Below are 10,964 nucleotides of genomic sequence, written 5' to 3'. Positions count from 1 at the left end.
CTCTCGCACACTGATATCCCTAGCGATTTTCTGAGTCTGCAAAGAACTTTTTTTTCTATAAAATTCCTTTCATATCTTTTAAATTTCATTTAAATTTCTCGTAGTCTTTATTTTCATGCAAATTTATTTTCCGAGCAAATTTACTTTTTCTGTTTTTTTTTTTGAAGATTCAGGATTTTGTATTTGACTTTAAAATTCTAGTTTACTGCTTTCTTTAAATTTAATGTTATTCTTTTTCATTCTAGTCATTTTATTTTTAAATTGATTTTTTTCAGATTTTTTTTTATTATTTTGTTCAATTAAAAAAACTTTTGATACATTTTTAAAAACTAATATTCACAAAAATAAATTTCACTCCCAAATCATTAAATATCAAACCACTTATATTTATTAAAAATCGATAAAACACAAAGTAACCCAAGAAAAGGGCAATCAGAATTTATTTCGGCAACTACGATGACGTAGGGGTGGCAATATGTACTCTACCGCGGGTACCCAACCCGATCCCACCTATTTGGGTAGGGTTGCCAACCCGATCCGCAGCGGATAGGGTAGGGTGCGGATAGAGTTTTTGTGCGGGTCGGGTAGGGTGCGGGTTGAGCTTCAATCCTACCCGACCAACCCGCACTCTATATATGTTTATATTATATACTTATATAAAAATATGTTTTAAGTGGATGTTGAATCAAAAACCTCTCACTAAATGTAAAAAATCCTTAGTCACTAAAAGAATATCATTAATTTAATAATTTAAGCGGATAAAGTTAGGGTTGGATTCAAACCCTACCCTACCCTATCAATTGCCACTCCTACGATGACGGTTCAATTATAAAGTGGCAAAACACACATATATGTCCAAAATTATGCAATGCTAATGTGCTTTAAACAGGTAAAGGAGTGCAGTATTTTTTTAAAATTAATTTGATATTTAAAATAAAAAATAAAATATTTTGATTCTAAATTTTAAATTAAATCAGTAATCTAGTAAATAAAAAGTAATATTTATTTAATTAACAAAAACAACAGCACGCTTTACTGGATAAAAAGTGTTTAACTATTTCATTCTGAAAATATAAGTCAGCAAATATGTTTTTTTTTCTTGGACATGCAGCAAAATTTTAATTGTCCAACCGTTTTTACGTATTTTTAATTTGGGAAATATTTTTGGTATTCAAAGTGTTTTTTATGAAGTTCAAGGTATAGGCTTTGATTGTTGAGCCCAAATTTTTAAATATTGGCACAAGTTCCTCCCGAAAGATGGGTCCATGTAGAGAGTTCTAGATTATGGGCCTGATAAACGAATATAGTGTTTTGGACAAAACAGAAAAGAAAAACTAAATTAAGGCCGAAACTCTATTTACTACTTACTACTTTACTCTAACGTTAGATCTAGACTTCTATACTCTCAACATATTTATTTTCCATAAAAAATGACAAACAAATTGGTCTCTTAAGCTGCCTTTGTTTCTTTACACTAAAATTGAGCTGAGTATTATATTGTGACTAAAGATTGAATTTCAAATTTTAATCCTGGAATATAAAATCAGTTTTTTCAATATTTCTAAAAATAGAGACATAAGGAAATTAAAGTTTTTAGAATAAAAACTGAAAATTAAATAACATTTTTTTTAAAAATAATCTCATTTAATTTTTTTAATTTTAACTCTATTATTAGTGGTATATTTATCTTAGCGAAAATATTTTAGTAATAAAAAAAATTAACCAAAAATAATCATAATTTATTTTATTTAATATTAATTAATTGTTATGACAATTAATAAATATTAAATAAAACAAGTTATAACGGTTTAGCCTCTCCTTGAAACACATTCTTAGGTAGCTTTTGGTAGAGAGACAGAGACGGAAAGACTGAGACTGCGAGATGAGACTAAGAGACAGAAATTGAAATAAATCACAGTATTCTGTTTAGTGTAAAGTGGGAGACAGAAATTGAAATATAAATGAAATTCTAATTTAATTTATACAAAAGATAAAATTGAAATTAATTAATTGGAATGAAGGTATTTTACAGAAATTAATTTCTAAATGGATAACACAATGGTGAAGTGCAGATAAATGGATGCATGGTGTGATGTCCATAAATGTGGACCTGTGAAGATCAGAGACCTGCAAAACGCAGGTAACGTTTTGCAGGCGTTGGAAACAAAAAATTGCAGACCCTGCAAAACGCAGGCTGCGATTGGCGAGGGAATGGAACAAGAAATTGAAACGTGCCCTGCATGCCGACAGGACCAAGGCTTGACTAACTTCGAACTGAGTAAAACGCAGAATGCGTTTGTCAGTGAAGGTTGCGTTTTGCAGACTCCCTACCTGCATGCGTGCCACGTGTTCTGGGAGGGGGTTTAGCTGGGTCCTTATAAGTGAGAAACGCAGATTGAAGTAGAAGCATAGTTACTGAAGCAAAACTAGTTACTGAAGAAATAGTTGAGGGAGAGTGAAAAAGCTGTGAAAGAGTTTGGTGAAGAAGAAGAACTACATGGTATAGGGAAAAAAAATGGTGCATGACTATACCAAACTAGAAGATCATATTATTGACTATTTGGATCATTCCCAGTTTGTAAGTAAATTTTTTTAATATTTAACAATAAATATAAATTTATTTAAATTTTATTTATTTGTGTTGTAATCAGTAGTATTGAGGTTATTAATATTATTATAATTAATATTATGTTATTATTAATTTTGCGTTACGTTTTAAATTTTTTAATACTGTTATTATATTATATTATTATTATTATTAATATTAATAGGCAAATTAATCTCATTATTATTATTATTATTATTATTATTATTATTATTATTATTATTATTATAGTTATAGTGGATCTGTTAATGAAAATAATCTATTAATAATTTTTAATAAGAATAATGTGTAATAATTTATTATTATTTTTTAGTGATTTATTATTATTTTTTATAATAATAATAATAATAATAATAATAATAATAATAATAATATCAACAGTAAACGGTTTTGTTAATAATGTTTACGTACAAAAAAAATATTATTATAGATATTATAATAAATGATTTTTTTCAGTAATATTTTGTAATAATAATTAATACTGTATGTTAATAACAAACCGTGTAGGTTATAGTTATTATAATAAATGGTTATTATTATTGTTATTATTGTTATATTCGAATAACTATTATTATAATTAGAGTGTTATTATGATTATTTTATAATACTGATTATGATAATGAGAATAAGTTTTTATTAATTTTTAATAATTAATAATACTGTTTAATAAATAATAGATAAATATTCGTGATTTTTTAACAATTTATTATTATTATGTTTTAACCGGTATTATTTAGAATTTAATAATTATCATTTTTTTTTGCAGGCTATCAGAAATTTGTTGCCCAGAAAATTGGATCCGCCAGATACGTTGAATGAGGTAGTTGTAGCGACATTGGCATTGACTGGTTTTCAACACGTTTCGCGAGTAGGCGAAATGAGAGGTCATTCTGCACTACTGAGTGCTTTGGTGGAACGCTGGAGGCCGGAGACTCACACGTTTCATCTTCCGGTCGGTGAAGTGACGGTGACGCTGGAAGATGTGAGCTATATTCTTGGTTTTCCAGTTAATGGGGAGCTTGTTACGGGTAGATCAGATAGCAGCCACCAGTTTTTGGTTGAGAACTGCATTGCGTGTTTTGGTTGGGAGCCCGGTCCGGACGATCACGTGTTGGGAAAGGTTAATATTGCTTGGGTCCGGCGGTGCAGAGACACCGAGCCGTGTGATACTCAGGAGTCTCTCGAGCGGTACGTCTGAGCGCACATTTTCTGTGTGCTCGGTACAATTGTGTTTCCGGATAAGTCGACCGTTTCACTGAACTCGAAGTTTCTACCGCTACTTAGGGATTTCCACCGGATTTCAGGGTATAGTTGGGGAGCAGCCAGTCTGGCACACCTATACAGATCGTTGTGTCGTGCCTCACGATACAACTGCAAGGAAATGGATGGCCCACTGATGCCGCTTTTTGTTTGGGCGTGGGAGCGTATGCCGTTCCTGGCACCTATACCCCGCGATCAACTCGGCAATATTGGTGTTCCACTAGCGCGACGGTATTGGCTTTTAGCGTTGTTGTTATTGTTATTATTATTATTAAGCTTATTCATATTGTTATTATTATTATTATTATTATTATTTTGTTCTTCTTATTAATAATGTTATTATGTTTTCGTTAGGTGGAGTCATTGGCGCCGACATACAAGATATATACGGCGGCCTATTGCGCATTTTAGGCGAGGTCTCGACGACATGGGAGTTGACGACGTAAGTTGTACCATTAATGTCCAATGTTTTTATTCAGAAGAATAGTTTTTCTAATCGACCTCTTGGTAACTATTATGCAGTTTATATGGCGGCCATATATGGGAGTGGGGATTTCGGATGGCCTCGCTCCCCATATGATTATGTGCTCCACCCAGTCGCCTCTAGTGTCATTCGAGTGCATAGAATGGCACGCGACAGATCGGGTCAGACGACAGTTCGGGATGCAGCAGCTACCACCAGGCCCCATGTTCAACCTTGGTCGTGATCACTGCAAGCGGCTGACAGGAGCACAGAACCATGACTGGGGACAAATTTACAGTCAATGGGTTAACAGATGGACATTTGACCGCTATAACACATTGCAGCTAGGCGAGGAGATTATTGACTTCCATCCTCTCCCAGTGTACTACGACTGGTACACACAGCAGTATGGGATTCACCTGCGGCTGTCAGATAGAGTTCCAGGCGAAGAAATTGGCAGCGGTTTGTATGACACTGGTGCTGTGAGCATGACAGATTTAGGCAGTGGTCCTGACGTCAGCAGCGGGCTGGACGCCGGTGTGTCTCAGGGTCATCCGTATAACTTACGGACACAGACTGCGCCTCCGGACAAATACACCCCATCCTTGTATTCGAAGAAGGCGCCGAGGAAGTAGTCTATTGTAGTTGATGGGTGATTCAGGGTTGTATTCATAGTTGTATTCGACATTTGTATTCAGTATTATTATTATGACATATTTAGATGATTCTGTTCAGTAATTATTATTATTATGACATATTTAGCTTTGTTCCATGTAACTCTAAAAAATGTTAACTAGGTTGAAAATTTTATTTATCATAACGAGATTAAAAACTTTATTTATTATAAATTGTTAACTAGGTTAAAATACATGACGATATTACATAAAAAGTAACATATAATTGTGAAGTAGGTCATAACAAAGTTACATTGAAAAGCTTAACCACTAATGACCTCCAGCGGAGCTTGGACCTGCGCGCTGAGGACATCGGCTACGACTATGTCCCTCGCGTCCACATATAGTGCACCGGCGAGGACCACGCATCCCACGTGAATCCATCTCATTCAAGTAGCGGGTGGACTTCGGTCTTCCTTTCGTCGCGCGCCTCAATGTCCAGTTGGCGATCACCTTCGCTCCTTCGTATCTATCCCATGTAGATGGGTCACCCATCGGAACAAACTCGCCTCTGTAAACCTTACAAATTTCAGACATCTTGTACACATCGTGCACGTACACTTGCCAATCGAGACGCTGGTTGGCGCAACATGCAAGCACGTGGCGACATGGAAGTCGCTCGACCTGGAAATGGCCACAGTCGCAGTGTCGTTGCGCAAGGTTGACCGTGTAAATGGTACCATCTTGCATTTCGCGAACCTCAAACATCTCATGCGCCTATCGAACCGGTTGACCACAACGTTTCCTGCATGTCGGAAGCTTTCTTCAACTCTCTTCGTTGCGAACTCTGAATACGTAAATCCGTTGCGGAGACGCTCATGAGCCTCGGTACTCTTCCGAGTGAATAACTCATTCAGCCGATAGAAAGTTAACCGGATCAGGGCAGTCACAGGAAGGTTGCGTGCCCCCTTCAGGACAGAATTTATGCACTCTACCAAGTTTGTCGTCATATGTCCCCAACGATGACCACCATCGAATGCCAACAACCATCTCTCAACACCGATCTCATCGCACCATTGAGTATATGCCTCACCCTGCCCTTTAAGCCTTTGGTAGTTTTTGTTGTACTCCTACTCCGTTCTAGAATAGCCTGTTGAACAAACCATTTAGTCATAAGCAGATGTCACAAATTTACTATGAATAGAACCATAATAGCGAGTTGATATACATGTGTTCACCACGAGTTTATGCAAATATGGAGCCTTGAACCTCCTTAAGAAGTTGGAGCCGATGTGCCTAATGCAGTACATGTGCCACGCCCTTGGTGGTGACCATGCACCGTTACTGCGAGCTATTGCAGCGTCGATAGAGGTATGGCGGTCAGAAATAATACCCACCCCATCAATGGTAACAACATATCTCCGCAAATTCGTTAGGAAAAACTCCCATGCATCTGTCGTCTCACCCTCAACTATGGCAAAAGCAATAGGCACAATGTTTTGATTCCCGTCTTGTGCAACCGCTACCAGAAGTGCACCTTTATATTTTCCATACAGGTGCATGCCATCAACTTGCACCAGCGGCTTGCAGTGTCTAAATGCTACAATACACAGATAGAAGCTCCAAAAAATGTGATGCAGAACTCTTACACCTTGAACCTCCTCAGTCTCACGGTAAACGGGGAGCGTTTTGATTTGAACACGAGACCTTGGCATTTTAACCGTCATTGCTTTCAACCATACTGGCAGGGTCTGGTAAGAAACTTTCCAATCACCGAAAACCTTGGCAACAGCTTTCTGCTTTGCCAACCAAGCCTTGCGGTAACTGACAGTGTAGTTGAACCTGGATTGAACTTCTGCAATTACAGACTTCACCTTTATCGAGGGGTCTGATTCGACCAACGGCCTAATGACATCTGCAATTGTGTCCGAGTCCAACTTGGCATGATCTTGTGATATCGTTCCCACGGTGCACGTGTGCTTGCCATTGTATCTCATGATCTCCTAACAAGCTTTCTTTCGAATCAAGCTAGCCCGGATTAGCCAATCGCACCCTGCACCATACCCCTTGCATTTCGCATAGAATGTTTGCGGCTCAGACTCATACACAGTGTAATCAACCCCTCTAGAGATAGTGTAGCTTTTGATTGCAGATATCACCGACTCTCTCGATCCAAATTCCATTCCAACACTAAACTCGCCATCTTCCGCCGCAGCATTGCCTTCACCTACGACATGCGCACCACCATCAGTCAGACGAGGCATATAAAATAAACACTATAGGAAACTTGAGTTAATAATCATAACATACCCGTATTCGCATACTCAGAAAATTCTAGGTCATGCATGGCTTCCATATCTAGAGTCCGCATAAAAGATGGAACACCAAACGGGTGTTGGCTTATAATCGCATTCGCTTCACTTGGCACCTCCGGATTGCCTGCCAAGTCTCCGTCATCGTTCTCGTCATCGACTTCATAGTTAGCTTCGAACTCCTCTTCACTGTCATTATTTTCTTCTTCCCAATCTATATCACCGAGCTCATCAATATTGACCCCCTCGCCGACCGTGCCCGACCCTGACTGCTGCTCAAACTCAACGTACAACTCCATCATCGGCACATGAAATCGGGTTTGTTGATAAATACAGAACATCTGCTGCATACTGGCATCGTCAGTAATGGGCATTAATTGAAACTGTATTAGCCCACCAAATACTTGCATAGGACTTCTGTATAAAAGGTTGCTGACCCTTTTCAAAATGTGGCTTTGAATGTTATTACAAAGCCCATTTTGCAAATCAACAAAGCTCATGGTACATGGAATAGCAAATGACAACGGACATTCACAAACAAAAGTCACTCCTTCATGTGTGTTTGGTATAACTTCACCGTTATAATATACTCGCAAATTTGTAATATTTTCCATAATTTCAACCTCACGTACTCCGATTTTTTGGACACAGCTAACTGCCAAAAAAAACTAACAACTACAACATATGTATTTGAAAGAGGAGAATGATGAGTAGAATGGGAGTGAGGCCGTTGCGCTGAGGAGTGCTTCGTATTTATAGGCAGGCCTCTTCAGGAAAATATTTTTTTTTCAACAAACGCAACCTGCGCTTTTCAAAAAGCAATCTGACAACGCGAAAAAATGCTACCTACGTTTTGCGTTTTCCAAAAAAAAAGCTAGCCCTCAGCACAAAACGCAGATTGCGCTTTGTTATTACAAAAAAAAAATTATTTAGCCCAACACAAAACGCATGCCACGTTTGGATTAAAACTATTTTAAAAAAATTTTGAAAATCCTGCACCAACCAAAACGAAGGCCACGTTTCTTCCCTTTCCTGCACAAAAAAAAAAAAAGGCCAAAAGTAAAACGCATCTTACGTTTTACGCCTGTCATCATAGCAGGGAAAATTTTCTCCATGCATCCATTACGTTGAATATCACCAAGCTTTAATCCATATAAAAAAAAAAAGACCCGGTATTTTAAGTATAAAATATTATTAAAATTTCAGTTTTTATCTCTAAAAATATTAGTCTCCTGTGTCCTCACTTTTTAGAGGTACTGAAATACTAAAATTTTTGGGACAGAGACAGAAATTTTAATACCAGTCTCTGAACCAATAAACATGATACTGAATCTCAGTCTCTTAGTCTCTGTTTCAATATCTCAAACAAACTCTACATTAAAGAATTGAAGTGTCTAATTAAAGTGAACAAATAGGTGCAGTTGAATTAAAAGCCAAGATCTGAAGAAATCAATCATCCTTACCCACCACATTGCCACTATATACGTGTAGTATTCAGTTTTGTAAAATAAACTTAATAAGAAGAATAATCAACAAGAGCATGAAGAGACTTTCTTAATCTCAGTAATCTCTGACTCTAAGTCATTACCAGAGATTACATCAATCTTTGATCCCTTAAGAGTGACAGCATTATTAATGGCATTGTTGGCAGATTGCAAGGACTTCTTAGAGACCACGAAATGGATGTGTTGAAGCAACTTGAAGAAGGCACTCTCCACATTCTCACCGCTGAGAGCTGAAGTCTCCGAGAAGAAGAGCCCCTGTTCCTCCGCAAACTCCACCGCATCCTCCGTCCGCACTGCTCTCTTCTCCACAAGGTCACCCTTGTTCCCAATTAGCATTATGACTATGGAAGTGTCTGCATGCGCCCTCAGCTCCTCTATCCACCTCGCCACGTGATCAAATGTCTGCCTCTTTGTTATGTCGTACACCACCATTGCCCCTAATGCTCCTCTGTAGTACGCACTTGTCACTGCCCTGTACCTATATGTGTAAGCAAAATGGGTCAATACATATACAACTTTGAAGTGAATACATATAACAAAAAGATGTAGAAATAACATAGAGTACTTGTGGAGCATGTATGAGTACTAGTTTTCAGCATTTTTGTTGTTTTATTTCTTGTAACAAGTTCTACGTTATTGTGTTGAGCTTGCTTTAAAAAATAAAAAACTTTAAACATTCAATCCACCTTGACAAAAATCTAAATGGACAATCAATAAAAGCTCACCACCACACTGCAGAAAATTCTAACATCTATGTCATGTGCTTAATTGGCATAACATTGTAATGGTAAAAAATAGCAATCTTCATTGGAAGTTGGAAAGAATAGAGAGAGGAAGGAATGAAGTGAATAGAATGAACCTTTCTTGGCCAGCAGTGTCCCAGATCTGTGCCTTGATGAGTTTGCCACCAATGGTGACAGTCCTGGTCTGGAACTCAACGCCGATGGTGGACTTTGAGTCAAAGCAGAACTCATTCTTTGCAAACCTAGACAGTATTTGAGTCTTCCCCACTGCTGAGTCTCCAATCACAACCACCTTGAACACATAATCTATTCTCTCTGGCACATTCACATTATTGTTATCATTATTCTCCCTTGCTCTCTCACCCTCAATCCCATTCATTTCCTGGTTCATTTTCTTAGCTTCTCAACTTCAATGCAATAATAAAAGCTGAGGTGATGCTTCTATTTTCTTGCCCAAACTTGTTTACTAGTGTTTAGAAAACCAAAAGATACTAATAATTGGTCTTAGTATTGTGGAGGTAAGTAGGAGAAAGTAGAGGAAAGTTGAAAAAGAGAGACAGACAAGACCAGTGTTGAATCAATAGTGCCATAAGAAATAGGCAATATGGAACAATGTGGCCCACTCCTTGTCTCACTTTAATGCTTTACCAATATCAGTGTACCACCCCCAATTATATACGGAATTTGCCTATGTTTTATATGGCCCTTATTCTTGGCAATTATTGGCCTTTCTGCTGCCAAAAAAAATATGTATAATTAATCAAAATCTTATAAAGTTTGCTGAATGCTGTGATGGTTTAATTTGCCTTAGCTCTTAGGTTAAGGGTTTTGTTAAATTCTTTTCTTTACTTTTCATGCAGACAGTACCAAAAACAGCTCAAGCCTTATAAGCTATGCATTGGTGCCTGCCACTCATGCGTGATTTTCTTCCAATATAATGATGTAGGTATGGAGATTTTTAGTTGCTTTTATGATACGATTTTACCAAGGTGAATCGGCGCAAGTGGGCCTCAATTATTTAGATACGGAAGAATCGACACACACAGAAACTTCAAATTAAACTCCACCTAAAAAATAACAAGGTTTAACACCTCATTAACACCCCCCCCCCCCCTCTTTTCTTCTCTCTTCTCTCTAATGTATCAGCATAGCACATATCATGGAATTGAAGTACGTTATGACGATGATGCGTAAAAAATAATAAATTCTAAAAATGGTTGAACTCTTCTCAAAGATTATTATTGTATTCTTTCTTTACTATGCATATGCATCATTTCTTAATCTTTTTCGGTCATTTAATTAAATTAAGAGTATATATGTTTAGGCGTGTAACACGCAGGAGCATGGCCTACCAATATTTTCCAGCTACACTTGAAAGGAGCATAGCAGAATTTTGTTTGTGTCCCTCATTGGTCCATTGGGGCGCAATGCCGTGACCATACGCTGATAAAAGAAAAACATT

At 37.4% G+C, this 10,964-nt stretch overlaps 3 protein-coding genes across 3 annotated transcripts; all 3 read right to left on the bottom strand.

Annotated features, from left to right (window-relative positions):
* Window positions 1-5,272: 5,272 nt before the first annotated feature.
* On the bottom strand, window positions 5,273-5,952 carry LOC148554815 (uncharacterized). The gene is made up of 2 exons (XM_088490511.1): window positions 5,683-5,952; window positions 5,273-5,626 (listed from the first exon to the last, which is right to left on the bottom strand). Exons 1-2 carry the CDS (start codon window positions 5,950-5,952, stop codon window positions 5,273-5,275), a joined length of 624 nt encoding a protein of 207 aa, XP_088346637.1.
* A 156-nt stretch (window positions 5,953-6,108) lies between these two features.
* LOC107646620 (uncharacterized) lies at window positions 6,109-6,669 on the bottom strand. Its single transcript, XM_016350796.2, has one exon. It carries the CDS (start codon window positions 6,667-6,669, stop codon window positions 6,109-6,111), a length of 561 nt encoding a protein of 186 aa, XP_016206282.2.
* Window positions 6,670-8,652: 1,983 nt separating this feature from the next.
* Window positions 8,653-10,033, bottom strand: LOC107646101 (ras-related protein RABA3). The gene is made up of 2 exons (XM_016350296.3): window positions 9,619-10,033; window positions 8,653-9,237 (listed from the first exon to the last, which is right to left on the bottom strand). The coding sequence occupies exons 1-2, from the start codon at window positions 9,891-9,893 to the stop codon at window positions 8,784-8,786; spliced, it is 729 nt and encodes a 242-aa protein (XP_016205782.1). The 5' UTR covers window positions 9,894-10,033; the 3' UTR covers window positions 8,653-8,783.
* Window positions 10,034-10,964: the final 931 nt, after the last annotated feature.

The sequence above is a fragment of the Arachis ipaensis genome, chromosome B6, assembly GCF_059453495.1.
Source record: "Arachis ipaensis isolate K30076 ecotype BB chromosome B6, ASM5945349v1, whole genome shotgun sequence".
NCBI lineage: Eukaryota > Viridiplantae > Streptophyta > Magnoliopsida > Fabales > Fabaceae > Arachis > Arachis ipaensis.
This window is presented reverse-complemented; position numbering and strand designations above follow the sequence as displayed.

Excerpts from the sequence above, each read along its gene's own strand:
- LOC148554815 (XM_088490511.1), bottom strand. The coding sequence starts at position 5,952 with ATGACGACAAACTTGGTAGAGTGCATAAATTCTGTCCTGAAGGGGGCA. Across the intron at positions 5,627-5,682 it reads GGTTCGCGAAATGCAAGATG|GTCGAGCGACTTCCATGTCG; the intron begins GTACCATTTACA and ends GGCCATTTCCAG.
- LOC107646620 (XM_016350796.2), bottom strand. The coding sequence starts at position 6,669 with ATGACGGTTAAAATGCCAAGGTCTCGTGTTCAAATCAAAACGCTCCCC.
- LOC107646101 (XM_016350296.3), bottom strand. The coding sequence starts at position 9,893 with ATGAACCAGGAAATGAATGGGATTGAGGGTGAGAGAGCAAGGGAGAAT. Across the intron at positions 9,238-9,618 it reads GACACTGCTGGCCAAGAAAG|GTACAGGGCAGTGACAAGTG; the intron begins GTTCATTCTATT and ends TTACACATATAG.